Source organism: Lagenorhynchus albirostris, chromosome 5 (assembly GCF_949774975.1).
Source record: "Lagenorhynchus albirostris chromosome 5, mLagAlb1.1, whole genome shotgun sequence".
NCBI lineage: Eukaryota > Metazoa > Chordata > Mammalia > Artiodactyla > Delphinidae > Lagenorhynchus > Lagenorhynchus albirostris.
The window spans coordinates 140,093,099-140,116,137 of record NC_083099.1 but is presented as its reverse complement, the minus strand read 5'-3'; the positions used below and the strand labels follow the sequence as shown (position 1 = coordinate 140,116,137).

General features: G+C 45.2%; 1 protein-coding gene across 1 annotated transcript in view; it reads right to left on the bottom strand.

Annotated features, from left to right (window-relative positions):
* Positions 1-23,039, bottom strand: part of PCP4 (Purkinje cell protein 4) — a 56,188-nt gene that overhangs the window by 16,168 nt on the left and 16,981 nt on the right. The window contains exon 2 of the mRNA XM_060149461.1: positions 13,361-13,412. Within this exon, the coding sequence (XP_060005444.1) occupies positions 13,361-13,412 (52 nt within the window). The remainder of the gene's footprint in view (positions 1-13,360; positions 13,413-23,039) is intronic.

Below are 23,039 nucleotides of genomic sequence, written 5' to 3'. Positions count from 1 at the left end.
ATACCTTCTGGCTGCAAAATCACAGTAACAATTTAATTTCAGGGGTTAAGGGAGCACTGACAGCAGCCTCTTTATGTGCACAGGTGTGTCCATTTTCACCCTAGGAGGCCACCCACCTCTTTGTGTCCCTTTCATGCATGGACTCTTGTCGTCTACACCTGTGCTCGCCTGGAGGCCGGTCCCCAGCCGGGCAGCCTCGTTGTCAACCTGAATGAACACCACAGAAACATCCACGGAAATAAGCCACATTCGGAAATGCAGTTTGTCCAGACAAAAGGCCGTATTTTTCCATTTTAACCCATTTTGTTGAGATAGTTAACGTTAGTTATCACATGTCCACAGCCAGTGACAATCTGATTCAGATTCTGTCCACTGTACTTTTTTTCCCCTCTACTGCTTCCACCAAGAAATAGCATCTCATTTCTTCTTTGGACTCACTGGCAACATTCCCTCGATGTGTACAGAAAAGAGACAGAATCAGAATGTAGCCAAATTAGACAAGAGTCCAAAGAGAACATCGTCCCGCAAAGAGGACATGGGGACCAAAAAAGTGAAATGATTCACTGTGAGTGAGCCGCCAGCAAATGGCCAAACCATAGAATGGCAGAGGGACCAGAGACTCTGGGGATTCACCCTTCCCCCACCCGCTTCACGAGAAAACTGAGACACAGAAGGGGTGTTCAGGCCAGACCACGCCGCCGAGCAGGTTCAGAAGCTCTGCGATCAGGGGAATGGCTAAAAAGTAAAGAACCTTAAAAGCAATTGACTGAAAGGGGAAAAGCCCTGCAGAGGAGGCAGATGTGGTGTCAGCTCTTCCATGGATAGACCCAGCAAAAATTTGATTCTAAACATTTCTCTATTCCTTTTGAAATTCCTAGGAAACAATTACTGAGCGTGACTACCTGGGAGGAACATTTAGAGCAGCCAGAAAATGCACTGTCATCTACAACAGGCATCGCCATGGGCTGTGTCTGATGACCCAGCTCATCTTTAAAGCTCACTATAAAAACAAGGTCTTTATGGGCTGGTGAGAAATTGAATTTTGGTGAGCGCACATCAATTCAAACTGCCAAGAGGTTCATGTTTGCCTTGAAATTCTGAAACCCCGAAACCCCGAAGCCTAAGGAAGGCCAGAGACAAGAAGCCTCATCTCACTGTGATGAGCACGATTAGTGATCACTGTGCTGTGGGAAATGGGCCCTGCCATGTAGGATGCTTGGCTCTGTGAGCTGATTGTGATTGGACGAGTCTAAAGGGAGAGTGACTTCCCTCGCATCAGCACCAAAGCCACGAAAGCATCCCTCTGACATCCGAGGAGATTTTGCTTTCTAAATGAATGCCAGAGCACAGTTCAATTTTTCAATTATCTTCAGGGTCTGGGACGGGGGGAAGGATAGAGAGAAAAGAATGTGCTTTGGAAAGACTGAAGAAGCCACTTGCTAAGCACAGAAATAGAGCGAGCTTCCATATCGCATAATCGTAAGTTCCTGGAAGGAGTGTTCTCATAAATACTGTGAGGAAGGCCACCTCGTCATCTGCCCATTTCCCATCCTTCCCCTGCGGCCCCCCAGGTCTGGCTCTGTCGAATCAATACATATTTCAGCTGATCATTGGTCGACTCAATTCTAGATCCCAACAGGAAGAAGGAAAGTGGCAGCTGGAACAGGACAGCTGTAGCAAGAACCCAAAAGCATCCCAGAGGGTTGATAAGAAGCATCTATTCTTTAGTTCGCTTTTTGAGAGAAAGGGGGTAATCTTCAAGAAAAATATAACTTTTCAATGTCTTATTAAATTAAATCTAGTAATATGCAAGTAATTGGCCTTCTCACTCATAAGTGGCAATTTCTGTAAATAATAATAATAAATATTCCTTCACCTTAATGCTGGAAAAAGTGAAGTCTATAAATAATTATCTTTTAAATTCAATGATCCCACAGTCTTGCTTCTTCCCTCTTGAAGTTTCAAAGTCTGGCTTATATTAAAGGGGCTCAAATCCTCATTTCTTTGGGAAATATCTTCACCGTGGTGCCCAAAAGAACAATCTCCCTGGTTGTGTGGGGAAGGGGAGGGATGAAGATTTGGGTTCTGGTTTGTACTTAATTAAAAGAAAGAGATAGTCATTTCTCATATTCTTTTAAGCAGCTGATCTCACAGTCACAAGTTTGAAGTTTAATTCAAAGTTCTGGGACCCAGGAATCCAAGAGGGACCAAAAGGAAAGCAAATCTGCTCTTTGATGCCTCCCCAGGACAGGGAAGGCAAAGGTTAGCATCTCTAATCTGCAGCGCTGGCTGGGAGAGCACGGTGCCGTCCATCCCAGATCAATACTCCTGCCCCAGGCCAGACGGAAGTTTGTCCAGGTCTCCCGGGGGACACCTGGAGTCCTGGCAGCCCCCCTTCTCCCACCTTTCTGGTGGCCAGGGCGGCTGGCTGAGTTACCCACTGACACAGTAGATCCCACATGCACACTGAAAGCAGTTTTTCTGGAAACTGGTGTGGCTTCCAGCCCCAGTTCACTGGAGGGGGCCTGGACATGCCCCATTCCTATTTGGGCCCTGGTGGCCCCAAACCCCAGGAGGCTGTAAGCTGCTGTCCTCTCCCTACTGTCCCAATAACCCTGACTTCAGGGGGGAACCAGGCCTGCTCTGCCCCCCACCCCCTTTTCTGGCTGGCCTCTCCATAAGGTTTCTCTTGAGACTGGACTGAGATACGTCCAGCCTCACCCCCGTCCTGGCTGCATTCCCGGTAAGCACCCCCCATCTCTGGCCACCTCCCTTGACCCTTGAATGACACCTGAGTTGAGCTGGGAGGCTAAAACTGACTGTGTGAACACACATTAACCTTTACAGGGACAGCCTAATTGCTCTAAGAATGTCAAATATGTCATCTTTCCCAAAAGGTCTGACAGTTTTCCTTCTTTTAGAATTATTAAGCCAACCAACAACACCGCAGTTAAAATAAAAGGATGATATTGATGGACTGCTTTTCTTTTCTTTCCTTTTATTTTTGTCCTGAAACCAATCCAGAATTTGGGTACAAAAATCACTCCTACTCTGTCTTTGTAAAGCTGCAATCACTTACAGTATAACAGGCTACATTTTTAATTAGGGAAGACTGAGAAGGGCACGGGTGACCTGGCCCACAGCCCAGTCGGAGAAGTGCAGGGGTAAGATGCAAGGCAGTTCTCACCTCTCGCCCCTCCTGATTCACTCTCCACCCTTTCCCTAACCATTGTGCTGTGGCTTTGGTTGGATTCATCCCAAGGGTGGTCCTAGAGGCAATCAGAAGACAGACAGAACGAGATCTGGGTATTTATTCCCTTGCCTCCTTCCGTGCTAGGGTTGTCAGATACAATACAGACTGTTCAGTTCAATTTGAATTTCAGATAAACAACAAAAAACAAGTTTAGCATAAGTATGCTCCAAATATTCCATGGGATATACTTATACTTTTTTTTTTTTTTTTTTTGCTTATCTGACATTGAAATTTAACTGGGCATTCTGTATTTTTATTTGCTGAATCTGGCAACCCTAGAAGTTTGCAAAATTGCCCGAGGCTTAGCTATGTCCTTCAGAAGACCACAGGCCCTGTCAGGCTGCTTCTGCACACAGCGCCCTCTCTGGATTCTGTTGCCTCCCTGCAGGCCCTGCGGTTTCTAGTCTGAGGTGTTACGCTGTTTTTGGTGGGCTTCCCTGAACCCTGCACGCACCTTCGCAAATGGTCCCTTGGTAGTTAACTCTCCTCGAATTACTCACATGGAAGGTGCCCTCTAGTTCCTCCCGGGACTATGACTGATACATTCGTTACTAAGGACATCCGACCTCACTCTCCCAGCATTGCTTTTCCAAAGTATCGCATCCCCAGCTCTGAGTACCATCTCCAACATATATGAGGTGCTTAGCAAATATTTCCTGAATAAATGGATGAATGAATGAATGAGCAAAACCAAGCTAGAGTCCAGAGTGTTTTGCAGCATCCCTTTTCTGGTTATTAAGGACCCAAAGGTCTGCATCCTGAAGGGGTGCTATACTAACCGGCAAAGAAAATGATCCAGGATATACTTGAAGGAGGGCAGAGTGAGTGAAGGAGAAGCAACCGATGGGTTAGCAAAGATGAGTGGGTTACGTGTGTCCCAGTTGACTATTCCCAGGGAATGAATCACTCCAAATTAGCAGCTTAGGCACAAGATCTGAGTATTCTTTGCCCCCAGTTCTGTAGGTTGGCAAGCTCAGCTGAGCTCCTCTTGGACGGAGACACCCACACGGTTGCAGCCAGAAGGCCCTGGGGCTGGGGTCACCCGAGGACCTTCACCCACACATCTGTCAGCCGGGTGGGGAGAGCTAGCACAGTCACTGGCTGGGTGGGCATCTCTCCAAATGGCTGCCCCACGAGCTAGCTGGGCTTCCTCACAGCATCATGGTTTAAGGTAGCAGGACTTCTTAAGTGGCAACTGGCTTCTCCCACAGCAAACATTCCCAGAGAGAAAAAGCAGAAGCTGCCAGTTTCCTAAGGTCCCAGCCCGGAAACTCACAGGCCTCCCCTCTGCTGTGTGCTATTGGCCTGAGGAGTTCCAGCTGCCCCAAAGCAGGAGGAGGGGATTTAGAACTCCCTCTCCACCAGCCGAAGACTCTGTAGCCATCTCTAATCCTCTTCAAAGCCAGAACCCAAACCAGAAATCCTACAGAGTCACAACCAATATACAAAGTGATCCAGGAATATTCGCCAAGGCCATTAAAAGGTAAGGAAACGTATAAAGAGAAGGGAAGTTTTACACCCCTGACTTGGAAACTTAATTAGATGCAAATCAGTTCTCATACTAAAAAGTTCCCATTATCTATCTGCTGTGCTTAAACCAGGGTAGCAATTTAGAAAGTGCTGGGAAAAAACATATTGTGAAATGAATGATACATATTGAATTGTTTTTAAAAAGGAGTTTGTCTGTGGCACCCCTCGGGCCGGCTGCACGGCAGGCAACGTGTGCAGGGACCCTCACTCAGAAGAGCCAGGGCTGGACTGAATGATCTGCTTAATAATTTTTAAGAAGGAGCCCATGCTTTCAATATTCCCTGGACCCTGCAACTGATACAGCCAGCCCTGTCCTTTGCAGAGAGCCAAAGATGTAAAGAGGCAGCACTCAGAGAACAGCTGAGGATGAGCTTATAGGGGTTTGTCTTCTAGAGCCTGTGGCTGGGTGACGCCATGCCAACCTCGAGACAAACTCCACTGTGGTGATTCACGGCCTTTGTTCTCCTGCCTCCCCCCAAAGTGGGAGGCACCTGCCCTCTGTGAGGCAAAGCCACAGTGATGCAGCTGGTCTGCTAGACTAGCTTTTAGCGCAGGGCCAGCTAAACCCACTATCACATTTTGAAGTCACTCTTAAAAAGAGGATTCCAGATAAAGAAGATGTGAGATACACACACACACACACACACACACACACACACACACACACACACACAGTGGAATACTATTCAGCTATAAAAAAGAATGAAATTTTGCCATTTGCAGCAACAGGGATGGACTTGGAGGGTGTTATGCTGAGTGAAATGAGTCAGACAGAGAAAGACAAATAAATACTCTATGATACCACTTATACATGGAATCTAAAAAATACAACAAACTAGCGAATGTAACAGAAATGAAGTCACAGATATAGAGAACAAACTAGTGGTAACCAGTGGGGAGAGGAAGGGGGGAAGGGTAATATAGGGATAGGGGAGTAAGAGGTTCAAACTACTAGGTGTAAGAAAAGCTACAAGGGTATACCGTACAACACGGGGAATACAGCCAACTTTTTCTAATAACTATAAATGGAGTATAACCTTTAAAAATGTCCATTGCTATTGTACGCCTGTAACTTATATAATATTGTAGAGTAGTTATCCTTCCATTTAAAAGTTTTTTTAAAAGAGGACTCAGAGCCAGTCTGTCCTCAGCTTGCCAAAGTTAGTGAAAAGTGGTCACTTCCTGAGCACGAGGGGCCCACTTAGGAGAGAATAAAAAATTGTACTTGGAGTGAAATAGCACCATTTCTTGACTGAATCGTCTGAATTCAGGGCCAAATCATGGCAATTAATTAGGATTGATTGGAAACTCCAACTCGTTACTAATTAAGAATGTTGGACGAAACCAATCAATCGTGTTGCGTGGATTTTACAGAAACACACAACAGTCCCCCGGGGCTCACCCCACAATGATGTTCTAGAATCGCTGGCAGAGAACTTTCTGGTGAGACCCAGGGAGACTTCTGCCCTCAGGTCTGAGTGAGTTCTGTGGGTGCTCTAAGGATGCCAGGAGATGATCACAGCGACACGGAGATTTCCTTTTCCTGCACAACTCAGATAAGACAGCAGGTCCAGCCTAAGAGGAGGTCCAGTCTCTGAAGACAATTCAGCTCACTCTGTTGCTCAAAAGGATTTCTACATGCCTTTGTAATCACAGATACACCCACTGATAGGAACCCTACACATTTCAACCATCTTAGCTCAGGCTGAAATGTAGCTCAGGCTGAAATTCTAGTTGTTTCTCTCTTCTGAAAAGCTATTTGCTGTGCAAATTAATTCTATAAATAAAATTATGAATGTATCACCTACTTAAAAGAGCAAAACATATTCAAGCACTTGAGACGCATTACGTCCGTACAAATAACTGATAAGCAGAATAGGAAGTATTCCTATCTCCTGATTGGGGCAAAGGATAGACGGATCATCATTTTCCTGGTACAAGCTACTTCATAGGCTTAAAAAGATCTTGAGTAGCAATTCTTTCAGCATAATTTATAACTAACAGTTATAATTTATAACGCTAAAGCATATGGGCCTTCTCCATATGATACAAAATTCTATCTTCAGTTAGTCTAAAGCTGTAACATATAATCTCTAAAAGACAGGAAGAGAGGAGGGAAGGGAAGAGGAAATAAGGATAAGCCTACAAATTAGAATATCGCTTCAGTTTTTTAGTTTTGAAAATCAGCAGGGCTGTCCCTGTAATTAGCCTGTGATCACACCTCTTTGCCAGAGAACAGTTAAGTAAACTGATGAAAAGATGGTGCTGATGAGACTACGGTTTCCAGCCTGGCCAAGGTGTAAGTCTGTTAACTTCCTTCAGTTCTATGGGCTCAGACCACAGCCCACCCCAGTGGCCAGTTTACACCCAAGACTCCCCGTCAAGGAGAACTCAGGAGAGAGCAAACTTGGGGACAAGCTGGTGTGTTTAGATGGCAGTCCAGATGACCTGCTGTCTTTCCTGTGATTTATGTGACCTTGGGGCCTATCACCTGACTTCTCAAGGAACTTGGCCTGACATCACCTCCCCTACCCACCTCCCAAGTCGGCCACGGAATCGGTTGTGTGTGAGAGCATTTTAAACTATGCAAACGCCTAAAGACGTAGAGAATTATAACCAAGAGCAGGTAAAAGGCTCCGTGTCTATTAACGATGCTTCAAGCATGTTTACTCCAAAGACACTGAATTAGAAGCATCGTGTTTATCCAAGGTATTACTGGCACGTTGACGTTATTAAAACGCTCAGCCTGAAGGGGGGAAATCACCCTTGTAACTAAGATCGGCAGTAATAAATTCCCTGTCAGCACTAATCCCTAAAATAACCTTCACAAAGAATCGATTCACTTGTTGAACGATATCTCCCATTGACCAGGTGTGTGTGGATACCCTGATTAAAAGCCAGGCTTCATAAGCAATTCCAGTTTCATTCCTTCCTCATCTGGATCAATATCAGAAGCAAACATGTGTATCCACATCTTCCTTCTGGAACAGAGATTCTTTAGAGAGTTCAGAGCCAATAGCACAAAGGGCACGTCCTGCTAATAGTATTTGGAAGCCGTGTTCGTATTTCATCCATTCTTGTTTCGAATTTTCTTTTCTGGTTACTTCAAATGCAGAAAAAGAAGGGGAGAAAGGGCCAAGCGACCCCCGACAGAGACCAGAACCGTTTGATTTTTCACCTCGAAAGCTCTGTGTGACTCGGGATTCAGGGCAGCACACACAATACATCAGTCCAGGTGAATTCGAGACTTCACGCGGGTTTTAGCGCTCTAACAGGAAACCGATTTAGAGCTTCTTGGCCTGGGAATCGTTGCACACCCTAGTGATCGATTACTTCAGGGGGGTGCTTTTCCCACAGCCAGATGCCGTCTCTGAAAGTTTAACCTGCACATTTCTGAGACCTGTGGCAGCTCAACATTCAAGGTTATCATTTTCCCTGTTTGAAGGGGCTTAGAGGCTCAGCGCGGTAAGTTTCCACCTAAACTCGTACTGAGATTCGTGCAGAATTGGCATATTACATCCTCAGGGTGGAGGAGAGCTTCACAGCCCCCCCTGGCTTCCAGAACCCTGAGCAGCCTGCAGAACCGACACACATCCAAATTCTCTCCATCCAGTCTCAGACTCTGATTTATCCCATCTGGTATTAGAAGCAGAACCGAGTCATGTGTCCACCGCAGGCAGTTACAGGAGATGATCCCTCCATGGCCTTTCTGGAAATCACATTTCCCCCCTTGCCTTCCATCCTAACCTCCCCGGGCCCAGGGAACCAGACCAGCCCGGCAGCACCTCCTGCCAGAACTGAACTTCTCTCTTGGGTGCGGTAGTAAACACACAGTAAGTCCCCTTCTGTTCCCGGCCCCAAAGCAGTCCCTTTCTACTCCAAGCTGATCTTCCATCCTTGCACACAAGACCTTGCCCCACACACTTCCACAGACCAAGGAGAGGTGATAGACTAAATGAACCCCCAGACAATCTGCCCAAGTCGATGCATAGGCAGAGAAAGGTCATCAAGAATACCACAGGGAAAAAATGGGGCGTCTGCTGCGCGCTCTGGAGCCAAGGGGGAAAGGGGGTGGGCAGTGTGTAAAGTGCTTTGGGAATAACTCTTTGAATTTTATTTCTTATTTGAAAAGTCAGGCTCAGATAAATGCTAGTGTATCTCTCTGCCTATGAATGCAGGTCCTTCTGAATCAATCTCTCTCTACCTACTTGATAGCAGAAAAACAAAATCACTCTGTGTGTGCGTGTGTGTGTGTGTGTGTGTGTGTGTGTGTGTGTGTGTTCCCTCAAATCCAAAGGTGAGATAAACTTAAATGTGTATGATTTTTAGTTTTATTCAAAGCAAGGAGAGGAGAGTACCCAGTACAACAACATTTGATCTTATTCATTGTTAGTAATTGTATAATCATATCAAAGCAAACCAAATCTTAGGTGCTCCTAGCATAATCCCACACCTACTAGAAATTTCTCAAGCCATGACTTCTTTTCCAAAGAAGAAGCACCTATTCAAGTTGTGCTGAGTTTTTGCCCGGCTACTCACATCTCAAAGAAACTACAATGGCGGTGAGCCCCATGGTATTTCAGAACGATACCTTCCTTCTGGGCATTTACCTACAGCCTGGATTGGGTGTGGGGGGGATTCTCTTATCAAACTCAGGTATGTCCACATGCCTCTCACCTCCAAAGACAGACTCTTGGAAACAAATATATCACAGTTCACTAAGTCAAAAGAAATCCATTCCAGTTTTAGAAATTCAATTTAGCTTCGGTAAGCCTCCAAGCTCTGAAAGTAAGCTCCATCAGAAGTTTATTACTTATAATCTTTCCTTTGGATTGGAAGTCTCCCAGCAACCACTCTACTTCCAGTATTTTCCTATTTTTGTAGGTCAATAAAGGAATTTAACTCTTAGAGTCTCTCTGAAAGATGACTATCAAGATAGAAATCAAGAGACCCAGTGAAATTATTGTCTTACAAAAAAATCTTTTGATTGTGTCCAAACTGGTGACGACTGGTGAATAATCTAGATTCAGATGGTAGTGTCTGTATTTATAAACATGTTTGAATTTAATGTAGTAGATGAACTGTAACCGGAGGTCTGAACTGTTGTTTCACTCAAGTAGGGCATTATATCTAGAAACAAATTAAGTCCTTAGCCTAAACTACTCAAATCATGAGGGTACTTTGTTCATATAGGAATGAAAATCCCTGAACCAACAAGATCCTAATGAATTTATTTTTTAAATTAAAACATAATACAACCCTAATATTTCTGAAAAAAGAATGTCTTCACGCTGCAGGTGAGATGAGGAACATCCGGATTTGCTGGGTTGTGTATCGAGAAGTTGGTGTCCTGGAGAACAAGGACAATTTCAGGGTTGTTCTGGATAGTACGGGGTGGATATATGTCAAATACCACGGCAACAACAACAGCGATACAAAAATAAATCTTAAAAGAATCCAGACCCCCAGCCAATGGCTCTTTTGAGATAATACTCAATATAATAAAATTTCAGCAGAGCCCAAGCCTTTAGATCCCGCTGGGGTTTTAATGTAGCTGACTTGTGTCTTCTCTGATCCAATTTAGAATTTCAAGTCATCCATAATTCACTACCATAGCCTTCATTGCTTTGTGTTACAGATCTCAAATAAATTCATAATATTTGAAATAAGAACACTTTGGCTTGTAGTCAACTAACAAAATTGAGGGATGTTCATTTTACAATGAATTGACTACTATCCCAACCTTATAACAGTTTGATAGTCTACGCCTTATATTTCTGCTCTCATGGGTCCCTGTTCCTTCCACATGTGTAGGCAGCTTCATTTGTATTAATAGGAAATATACATTAGATAAAAGATCTCTCTAGATACCCGTGATGACAGAGTAAAATAATTTGAATTTCAATGGAATGTGATATTAGGTTAAAACAGAAATTCCAGGATGATCGTCTCATATTATGAATTTAAGAATAAGGAATTACACAACTTAGATTTTTAGGAAAACATATTTTAGACCATTTCTAGAAATCTTTACCCCAATCTTTGTTGGGTTGTTACTGACTTTTGTCTTTGTCCATCTTTAGAGGCAAAAGCACAAACTTAATATTATAATAAAATACCATGTACGTATATCACACATGAGCAGTTTTATCTGAAATTAAGACAGAACATGTTAATAACAATGTGAATGTATACAGCACCTTTATTTTATAGCTATCAAATAATCTCTAACTTTTTCTATTCAAAAATGAATATCCTCTAATATCTAGAATTACATAAAGAAAAGTTTTATCCGTAGCACCTTGAATATTTTTCTTTCTATCAACTTTTATACCTCCAGAAAAGGCACACGCAATTTTCACTAGAGTGGATCAATTTTTATCTGAAGGAAATTTCATGCCTTAGAATAGCAGAAGGTAGTGTCTTCTACAACAGCTGGTAATTCCCTCTGGTGCAAAGCAGAGCATGTAGACTTGCTTTGAAGGACCCGTGGATGCCAGGGGAAAACAGCGCTGCTGATGTATCAAGCACAAAGGACCTAGTCTTGCCTTGGTCGCCTCTCTGCTTGATCTCAGACTCCATAACTCCTGTATGACCTGGGAGTTGCCTAGAGCAGCAGTTCTCAAAGTGCAGATGAGGTACCCTGGGAGTACTTCCTTCCTTTGAGGGAACCCACAAAATCAAAATTATTTTTTAATAGTACTAAGGTATTAGTAGCTTTTTAAATTTTCATCTGCTCATAGGTGCACATAGAAAATTCTCATAGAATTTTCTAGAGGCTACACAACACGTGGTATTACAACAGATTGCATGGAGAAGCAGCCATCTTCCATGAAGCCAGACATTAAAGCGATTTGCAAAAATACAAAACTCTTCCACTACATTTTTTTTTCTGTCTTGGAAAATATCATCACTTTTTATTTTTTAAATGTTATTTATGTTAACATGTCATAGGTTTGTCACTTTATTTTTAATGGATGAATAAGTAAACCCTTTAACAGTTTCTCCATTTTAATTTCTAATGTGGGAACCATCAATAGATATAGCCAACAAAAATGGAAGCTCTTAGGGGTCTTTAAGAATTTTTAAGAATGGAAAGAAGTTGTGAGAGGAAAATGTTTGAGAACTGCTGCCCAAGGGCATCTCTGAGAAGCGTTTTGACTCTAAATTCAATGATTCCAAGGTTGGCAGATTCCATGGCTGTGAACTCCAATGATGAGACGGATATGAATCTGTGAACCCAGCAAACCGGGAAGCACCCGTGTGGCAGTCCTTCCTTCTCTGTTTGAGCAGCTCTCATTTTGCTCCTCTCTGCTTCCTGACCTCCTTGTTAATCACCCACCCCCACCACAGCCCACACAGAGAAGATGAGAAACGCCGTGGGCATCGTGAAAGGCTTATGAAAGAATTTATTTCCTCCCCCACCCTCCTCAATCCCCCAGGTCTGATCAGGACATTCTTGGGCACCAATCCCTCTGCTTATTAATATAGTGACCATTTCATCCCAGCGGTCACCACCACACAGACCCTGTCCAGTACGATGGTGCCAAACAGGCAGCTGAGTCAGCAAGGCCCCAGATGAGCGCACCACAGAGAAAGATTCTAGTACCTTAGTCTTGTTCAGGCCGCACTCAGACTCATGACTGAGGACCCTAAGTTGTTTTCAGGCTCTAAGGAATTTTTACAGCTGGTTTTTGAGATTGGCATTATCCACAATTGGACGGACACCAGCCTAAATTCCATCCAGCAGGAAGCAGGAGTAGTTTTCCGTAAAAAGTGTGTTCATTTTGTAACTAAGAGAAAGTAGGAACACCCAGAACCTAACCCCACCAGAACCATAACTAACCCTCGGCACTTACTTGGCGATTTTTCATTATGACCAGTCACCCTCTATCACAACCGCTAAAGCTGGGGAGCTGGGCTTCCTCCCAGCTCTGTCTCTTTCCAAGTCCACACTCTTCCCATTCCTGGCCATATCCCAGCTCTTCTGCTCCCAGTCTGTTTCCCCATCCATAAAATTTAATGATCATTCCTACAATTTAAGGCTGAGGTGGAGACTGGAATCAAGGAGGCAAATGCTCTGGTCTCTGCTAGTTATTGTTATCTGCTGGTGAATCCCTGCGGTGACACTGAGCCAGGACCTCCCCCGGTCCAGCACCGCGCTCTGTGTACGAGGGAGAGAGAAGCGAGTTTTAACCCTCCTTTCCTGTGAAGTTGAGCCCTTCACAGTTTTCAAAGCGCTTCTCTCATTTGATCTCATTTTATCCTCACAACAACTCGGACGATTCTCACCAACCCTAATGAAGAAAACAGAGAACAATATTTGCATTGTAATCATGTTGCCCAAAATGGGAGTCCTCCTTTGGGAGGGAAAGTGTTCTCATCACTGCATTTAGCTCAGTTTTCTTTGTAAAACCAGACCACGGTGCTTACTTTGAGTTGCTAAAATCCACTCCAAACCAAAGTGCAGACGTATATAGTAGCCGATCAGGATGGAAGTTATGATCCGCACCTGCCATATGCCCAAGGCTACAGACGGGAAAAAAATAAGTAGTTGGACTATTCATGGGGTCTTACCATTTTCACCAGATGTCTTGTCTTTTCCATTGGTTGCCCCAGCTCCTTGTCGCTAAAGGCATTATAAAAAAAAAGAAAGAAATTGTTATCAGACACTTTCAGGATTATTTTCGTCTCTCTTATTGCTTCAAATACCTCTTGCATTATATCAAGTTCTATGTTACTTTAGCTCAGATGGTTAAATCATGATGCTCGTGAGACCAGGAAAAGATCAGCCCGTGAAAGGATGTACCGGAACGTCACAGACCACCACCCCACTGGACCAGATCCACTGCTCTATGCATGCAGTCACTAGTCACTAGTCACAAGGAAACCAGAGAGGAGACTGTTGATGGATCAGAACAGCATCAAAAATATGAGGGAAACAGCCAAGAGTTCGTGCCAGCCGCGAGATCAGAGCTGTCCCTTTTGTCAACCATTACACTGCTATAGTTTTGTTCCATTCACTATGTTCAATGCCTCATCTTCAAATAAATTGGAATCAACTAAAAAATCTTATGTCAATAGAGTTTCTCCTATCGTTGAGTTATTTTTCTGTCCGTGTTTATAACAGTTGATAACAGCTGTGTGTTTTCATTTTACCAGGTCGACCAAAAGTATGAATATATTATGGTTAGTCTTGAATCTTTGGGCATGATTCTCTGGATATGTGGTCTGGGGAGCTATGTGCACTGTATTGTATATGCAAACGTATAAGCATGTTTCCTTGAGGCTTACCCAGCGACTGTCTTTAATTAACATGATGTTTGGAATTGTTCTAGTCCTTAGAGAGAGAAGTATTTCATTAATCCAATTTTCTGGTCATTATCAGAAAATATGCTTCGAGTTGAAAAAAAATAAAGTGATTGTAAAGTCTCTAAATTTCAGGTGAAGAAAATGAGGCCAGGCAGGGAGCCTGATTTGTCCAAGGTCATGTAGCTAATTGGATGGAAGTTACCACTGGAGACTGGACTTCCTTGCCAAGGTCAGTGTCTTTCAGGAATTGTCATCGTTATGTAACTACCTGATGGGATCATGGAAAGAGAGGCAAGGCGCTGACCAAGCAGAAAATCAGTATAGATGACTTCCACCAGGGATAAGTGTGCCCTTAAAATTTATATTTGGGTCCAAGACTTCACCCTAAAAACAATATTAAAAAAAAAATCATCAGTTCCCAATATTGCTCAGGGTTGTCATGAGAAATTCCCAGGTCCTTGGCCAACACTTGATTAACAGAAGCCGGATCATCTGGGAAAATCTTGCTTTCAAGTTCTGATTAGTGTAAATAAACAGGGTGAATGAATGATATAGACTTATGTGAACAAAATTAACCATCCCTGTGTACGCTTATTACCTGGTACATTTGATAACTCGAGAAAGCCAAGCCTCCCGTTTATTTCCAACCCCACCACACAGATGCCGCGCACGCGTGTGCACACATGCACACACGCGCGTGCGCCACACACACACCCCATCTCAGTCAACAAGAAGCTCAAACTCCCACCCACGGGGGAGTTCACGGGGTCACGGGGGTGCTCTGCCTCGTCCTGAGAAGAAAAACCACGTTTCTCTGGCAGGAAGTGGAAGGAAAGGCTAGATAAGTGTGGGTTCTTTCTTCATATTTCACTTGAAAGTTCTTGAATTTTCAGAATCCAGACCTGCCCATGTTCCCGCGGAGGAAGAAGGCTGCATCTGGCCAAGCATCAACTGATCGTCAATAAACTCCATTGAGCTCCCCACGTCATGGCATCATTATCTAAAATCTCAACCTGTAATACACATCATCTTGATTTAAACCAAATTACACCTTTCTTAAATACAGTCGATTTGCAAGTAAAAATGCCACTTTCTTCTTGCCTGTACTTATTCTGTCTCCTCTTTTTAAACACAAAGCTGGTAAGTTCGCTGCTCTATGGAAATCTGATCACCATCGTGAAAGATCAAGCTAGAGGCACAGCAGCCACCCCTGGGGGCTGAACCGCTCCAGGGTTTAACCCCTCCAGCCTTCCTCACATAATTCATAGACGACTCAGAAAACAAAGTGAATTCCACGAATAAAAGGACAGGGTTTTAGAGTTGAATAATGTCAAATTCAACGGCATAGAAGTACAAAATAGGTGCACACCCAGCCCCACTGTCTTTAAATACCTTAAACACTGACATTTTTCAAATGTTGTGAATACGTCGTTCCATAAAAGATCACGTTTTAGAAACCTAAAGAACACCAAGATGAAGTGTGCACAGGGGAGAAGAGGGGTTCATTTTTAAGGATTTCTAAGATAGGGGTTTTGGGTCAGGTCTTATATGATGAAGGTAAAATGAAGCTGATAGATGTCATAAGGAGATGGTGTCTCGGATCAGAAAATGATCCTGACAAAAAAAAAGTAGTCTTTGAAAGCACCTCATTTCAGAATTCTTTGAGACCTGGAGACATTTTTAAGGCAAGGCTGAGAGCAGTGGGGGAACATCCAATAGCTCTCCTGTTCCTGGGGTCTACAGCAGTCAACACACGTGATTTTTTTTTATCACCAGGTGAGGTGGCTGAAATTCCCTTGAATCTGTACCTGGAGAGGGTCTGAGTCAGGCTGGATGTCGAGGTGCTAAAGCCAGACATGCCCCAAGTGGTCCTGGGCATCAGTGAATTCTGATGGCATCCCTAACCAGGTAGGTAGCACCACTGTCCTCATCAGCATCACCCTACACATTGTATCCCCCGGCACAGAGGACTTGCTCAAGGTCACACAGCAGGGAGGTGGCAAAGCCTGAGCTCCAACCCAGAAGCACTGGCTCCAGAGTTGCCCTGGGAACCACTGAGCCTGTGCCTCCCCCAATATCCTCCTGAGGCCCCACCCCAGCAGGTGGGGAGATTTCCACATGGAGGGAAAGAAGACAGCACCACAGAGAAAAATAACTTAAGAGAAAATGCATCACGATTAAAACCCCCTCCTTCTATCTCGCGCCCATTTCACCATCAGGAAATGCTAGGTCCCCATCTAAGGACACGGCCCAAGAAGTTAACATTACACACAGCATCAGAGTCGTCTTCTTCTGCAGCACAAGCTGGAGGCTTGCATGATGCTGGGGTGTCTGCAGAGCGGTTGTGAGGTGATGTGAGGGATTAAGGCAGAACAACGGCCGGGAGAGGTCTTCTCTGGGTCCTCAGCCCTTAAACCCTCACCTGGCAACTCCCACGGGTCTCGGGAGGGAGGTTTCCTTCCTCGGTGATGTTAACTAATACAAGGATAGCATTACAGAGTCTAATAAAAACCCCAATTAAAAGGAGCCCAGGGCTTCCCTGGTGGCGCAGTGGTTGAGAGTCCGCCTGCCGATGCAGGGGACACGGGTTCGTGCCCCGGTCCGGGAAGATCCCACATGCCGCGGAGCGGCTGGGCCCGTGAGCCATGGCCGCTGAGCCTGCGCGTCCGGAGCCTGTGCTCCGCAACGGGAGAGGCCACAACAGTGAGAGGCCCGCGTACCGGAAAAAAAAAAAAAAAAGTATGATTTTAAATCATGCCTTTAAATCATGACAAGTATGACTTTTGAAGTCATTTTTCCTGACAGCCCCCTTGCACCAAAGGCTACAGGAAAATAACAAGGAACATGTCTTAGTTTGGCCAGTCTGGTTTCTCAGAAAGCAGAGCCTGAGGCAAGAGCCGTTTGTGCTACAACTCAGCTGGGGAGGGAGGTGCCAGTAATGAGGCGGGAGTGGGGGCGTGGGGCCCAGACAGCCCACGCGAGGACTCGTCATCCCTCGGGCACCGCCAGGCGCACCCAGACCCCGAGCCTGCGCCCTCCGGCAATGCTTGAACTGTGTCCCGGGATCCACCAGCTCCCATCTTGCACTGACCCAAGACATGCGCCACGGAACTTAATTCCTGATGCTTCTAGTCTGGGCCGCGTCTCCAACCTGGCATCTGCTCGGGAAAAAGGAGGACGCCCTGGGGAAGGAGGTGGGGACGCACGGTGTGGGCAGGAGGTGACACGTTGTCACTTCAGACCTGCCTGAAGTCTGCGGAGCCCACGCCAGCCGGCCACCCACAGGGGCCTCAAGTGACACGAAAGAGGTGCCTCACTCACATATCAATTTGGCTGGGCGGCTCTTTTCCACCAAGTTGCAAAGTCACGGACGGTCCTTTCATATTAGATACTTCACTAGTGGAAGAGGCCACGCCTATTTTCCGGCACGTAGGCGGCTTCAGATCTATTTCCTCCTATACTTTGAGCTCAGAGTGGACATTACACTGTGTCTGACCCCTTTGGTGCTACACGTAGAGGCCGTGAACATATCAGGAATACTTGTCTCAACGATGCCGGCTTGAATAGGAAGCATGCTGGCGTCCTGCCCATCACAGACAGTCTCAAACACAAGCCTGCTGCGTGTCCATCCCAAGCCTCCATGTGCTGTCACCTCTCAGTCCTCTACTCTTCCTTGTGAAATCTTTCACAAAACCTGAGTTCTTGGAGTATCACCAGTGGGTTAGGAGAGAGAGGCATTCGCCTTGGGCACAGAATTTAAGAGGGCCCCAAGAAACCCATTAATCAGGACAAACGCTGTCTGGGATCACTTATATGTGCAATCTGGGGTTGGGGGTCATAGGAGCTGAGAGAAGGATGGTGGCTGCCAGGGGCTGGGCGGAGGAAACAGGAGACGTGGGTAAAAGGGTACAAACCGAGTTATGAGGAAGGTCTGAGTGTCCAATGCATAACACGCTGACTGTCGTTGATAGCACTCTGTTATAAAATTGAAATTTGCCAAGAGTGTGAAACTTAAGAGCTCTCACCAAAAAAAACCAGAAAGGTAAATATGTGAGGTGATGGATGTGGAAATTAACTCAATGGTGGGAATCCTTTCATAACATACATATATGTCAAATTATCCGGTTGTACACTTTCAGTATGTTACAATTTCATTTGTCCATTATACTTCAATAAAGCTGAAAAAAGGCAAATAATATCTTAATGCAATATTTTAGAAAGTCAAAAGTACTGCAAAAAGTCATAAACAAAATAGCAACATTGTACACAAAGACGGGTAGCTCGTACCACTGAAATTCCCTCAGGCTCCTGTGCAGCGCTACCATGGACTGGCCACATGTTTCCCCAAAGCAAGTAAAAGATTCAAGAAGTCAAGTCATTTCAAGGATTTAGAAAATTATTCTAATACGGCCTTAGAAACTTTTCATCTGCAGCTTTCTCACGGGCTATGACTGTGGGTCATGAATCTGTGCTGTCATTCTGTGGGTTTTGTTGTTTTGGGTTTTTTTTGTGGTACGCGGGCCTCTCACTGTTGTGGCCTCTCCCGTTGCAGAGCACAAGCTCCAGACGCGCAGGCCCAGCGGCCATGGTTCACAGGCCCAGCCGCTCTGCGGCATGTGGGATCTTCCCAGACCGGGGCAAGAACCCGCGTCCCCTGCATCGGCAGGCAAACTCTCAACCACTGCGCCACCAGGGAAGCCTTGTGGGTTTTTATTATACGATTTCTAGAATACTGCCATGGAGGGTCTCATCTTTCATACTTTGCCATTGATACCCGGGTATGCCAATCATATGTCGCACAGGACACGGAATCACAAAAACCTGCTTCCTCATTAATGCAAACTCAGAACCCTGGACAGATTATGTCTACTTGGGAAATCATTCAGCCAGTATATATTGTTTTCATCTTTAGGATAAGACACAAGTTCCCATGAAAAGATATTTATTTTTCATTCTAGAAGGTTGGAAAGAATGAACTATGAAATGAATTCCAGCAGGTGAAATTTGGGGCACAACGGACAGTCCAAGAATATTTTCTGAATCTATACCTATTAAGTGGATAAACCTGTCTTCACTCTAGAACTTGGCTGGATGCTTAATTTGGTGCAATGTGACTAGAGGGTGACCAGTTCCAAAGGCCCCTTAGAGTTGGGGAACGAAGTGCCTTCTGAAGCAGTAAGGGTCCCCGTTCATCCCCAGGGTCCCCAGGGTCCCCCCAAGTCTCCACCCCTTCTTCCTCCATCTTCCCAAGCAACACGCCCATTGTGCCACAAAATTCTGGAACGAGCTCTCCCTAGGCATGCATTTGCTTTGACAACACTGGAGAAAAGACGACAACCCTCATGGAGCCAGGTCCACAGGGGACAATGGACAGAGGGACCCACAGAAGCCTTTGGCTCACAGAGGCATTTCTTCTCAGCCCCGTTATCCAGCCATCAGGGGAGGAAGTGAATGGGCTTCTCAGAGTCCTGGGGTCAGCCTGTCACTGGGGCTGCATTAGGAAAATTCCCCAGTTAGAGGACTCTGGTGTCTCCCAGGCTAAGAAATGAAAGATTCTTTTCAAAAGCAGATTATCAAAATTAGGTACATTCACCAATGCACAAAACCATGGACAGTGAAGGTCACGGATTTAGTGTCAAACAGAGGCCCGGAAGCAACCCGGGGGTGACGCGCTCCTGGACTAACAATTTACTTTTCCTTCTATGAGGCAGGCACTGGGCCGGGCCCTGAGGATCCCCAGGAGAAGAGAACGTCCTCTGACTTTGCTTGGCTCACAACTTAGAGGGACAGAGACTAAACCAACCATCTCATATGGTGGGTAAGAGCTTGACCAAAGATGACCAAGATCAGGGGCACGGAAAAGGGTCCCCAACTCACACTGGGGTGGGTGAGGGCAAGGGGGAGGTTCCACATCTTGTGGAGGGCCATGAGTCCCAGCGACCCTACCAGCTGGGCATGGCTGGGGAAATCCCTTATCGAGTCTCTGTTCCCTCCTGAGAAGGAAAGATGCTAACCTCTGGCTCCTGCCGTCACAGGTAGGGACCTGACATGCAGCAAGTGTGCTCTCCCCGTCTGTCCATCAGTGAAGGAGTTTTCCAGTAGAGGCACTATTTATTGGGCAATATCAAGTGGATGGCATCTCTGTATCAAGGGAAAGGAAAATACATGTTTCAAGGCATCTTTTAATCTTTTCCCCTCTGTCCCCAACATCTGGCCTCTGCTGGACTCTGTCTACCAAGGAGTTGCAGAGATTTGGCAAAAGAGGGAAAGAAAAGTCCATCCCGTCCTCAGGGTGGCTTGGAAGCTCTCGTTTAGCAAGTGCTACTTCACACCGTCTATCCCCCGATGATGCATTTCCTCTGAAGCTATTTTTCTGTGTGGCACTGTTTTCCTTTTGTGCTGTTGCATCCTGATATTCAGACTGCTAATGGGTTCAGGGATCCTGGAGCCCCTGAAATGGCAGCATCGTGACAAGCAGAGCCTCTGATGGGTCATAAATAAGAGGAAAAACACCTATCTCCGTGTCTGGCGTAGAAGGGACACAGGGACCGTGACGGCTCAGATACTGCATATTCTTACCAGGGTCAATATCCTTCACAGGAGAGATGACAAGATGCAGAACCAGCCCCAAAGATCTCAGCCCACCCTTCTGAGGTGTTTTTTGATCACTGTGTTTATAAAGAAACAAAAAAGGCATGTTCCTATGGTATTATATTAAGGCGTGTTTCTACGGCATTATATATAATGTTTTATTGACGAAAGATCATGAGTGTCTTAGATGAAATATCAGATTTTAAATGGACAGAGATGGGAAATCACAGCGATCGTGCAGTGAAATAAGATAAACAGCTGGGTCAGCCAGCAGGTAGCTGACGGTGCTCAGAGCCACCACAGTCATTAAACCAGTGGCTTCTCAGTGACTTCAAAGGCACACCATGAAAGGCCCCTTCCAAATCAAAGGCCCTGAATCTGTCTGAAGAGCAGAAGAGTCTTTTCTGCCAGCATTTTGTGATAAGGACAGAATTGATTTAATTTCTTGCCACCAGTATTTTAAAATCATCTATATTTCTCCTGGTAACATTCCAAAAACTGAGTATTCAAAAAATCCACTAATTTAATCCCTAAAGGTGTAGAAACCAATTTCAGAAGAGAACTTCAGCTGCAGGGTTTCAAAGAAAGCCAAAAAGTTGGTTAAAAAGAAAATGACAGGATCTTGCATGACAAACGCATTAACCTTCATTATTCCTCCTAATTCTTCCGCCCCCTGCTTTCACCTCTGAAAGACAAATAATTCCGCCTTAAATACTGTATTCAGCTTCTAGCATTTTCATCCTGACCTTTATGGTAAAAAGATCCCTCATTTTTAGGGATTGGTGGTTTGCCTTATTGAAATTTGCTTTATACTTTATCCTATAGCCATATATTTTAAATTAGTATTTTCTACCCTTAAAAATCTCCTCTGTGCCCATCTTCTTTTCCAAGAAAAGAAAATTTTGGAAAATAAACACACAAGGAGGAAACCAAAAAACTACTTATAATCCAACTATTCAGAGTTAATCTAGGTAATCTTACTTGAAATATTCCAGAGTATTTGCTTCCCATTTTTTTCTGTGTGGACATACATAAATATAGCCTCCGTTTTATAAAAATGGCATATACCACACATACAATTTCACAACAGGTAAAGGTTGCAATTTAAAGAATAGTTGCTATGTAACGGCTTCTGTATGGGATCCTCTAATTTCATAGATGCGATGATGAGTCCTATGAGTTCATCGTGGGATGAGTTCATGTCCTATTAAATTCATTTACAGTAAATACCTCTAAATTTTCAAATCCACGTACCTCAAATATGCCAATAAAATCACTTTGCTTCATTTATTCAACTTAGCTCAACAAAGAGTCATGATGACATGTGTTGCTGTCAATTCTCCTTGAAAATGAAAGGCATGGAAGGTTCCAAATGGTCTTTGAAATTGGGTGGAAGGCACCACCACATTTGCAGTGTTATTTGTTGAATTGTGTGTCCCCAAAATTAGAGCCCTAACCCCCAGGACCTCAGAAAGTGGCCTGATTGGGAGATCAGGTCCTTACAGAGGTGATCAAGTTAAAGTGAGGTCATTAAGACAGGCCTTAATCCAATAGGCTGGTGTCCTTATAAAAAGGGGAAATTTGGACACAGACATGCATAGAGGGAGGACAGTATGATGAGACAAAGGGAGAAGATGTCATCTACAAGCCAAGGACAGAAACCCAGAGCAGATTCTCCTTCACAGCCCTCCGCAAAAACCAGCCCTGCTGATACCTTGACCTCGGACTCGTGGCCTCCAGGACCAAGAGAGAATATACTTGTACGGTTTAAGGCAGCTGGTCTGTGGGATTTGTTACAGCAGTCCTGGCAAACGAATAATGCAAATAAGCAGCACGTCAGAGAACAGAGTCCTCCACTTGGGCTGAACTCTAGATGCGTATAGAAGAAAGCTCTGCACTGGTCTTGCCCCGCGTGCCCTGGACCCTGGTCCCAGAGAGCACAGGGGCGTCCTCCTTCCGCATCACTTTGGGCGCCTGCTCTCCATGGGTGTGCCATTCTGTGGGAGGGGGCTGAATTCCCTCCTGAACCCCAAAGTGCACGGAGGCAGCATGCTGTCTCGGGCTCGAAAGAAGGTAAGTGTTCTCTTTAAACCACACGGCATGACCCAGAATCAGCCCAGAGCCAGGCTTTCCCAACTGCATCACGGACGTCCTTGCCTGCAGCCACATGGGTGCAGACAGTGATGCAGGGCAGAGCGACGGCAGAGGGGCCCTGCTGGCTGGAAGCTCCTCGCTGGTTTCTGCGTGATCACAGGAGCCTGGCCAGAGCCAGGCCCCACGAGTGGGATCAGGTAGCGATGCTGAGCGTCAGTTTAAGGGCCAGGACAGACACCCAAACGGAGACTGCGCTGAG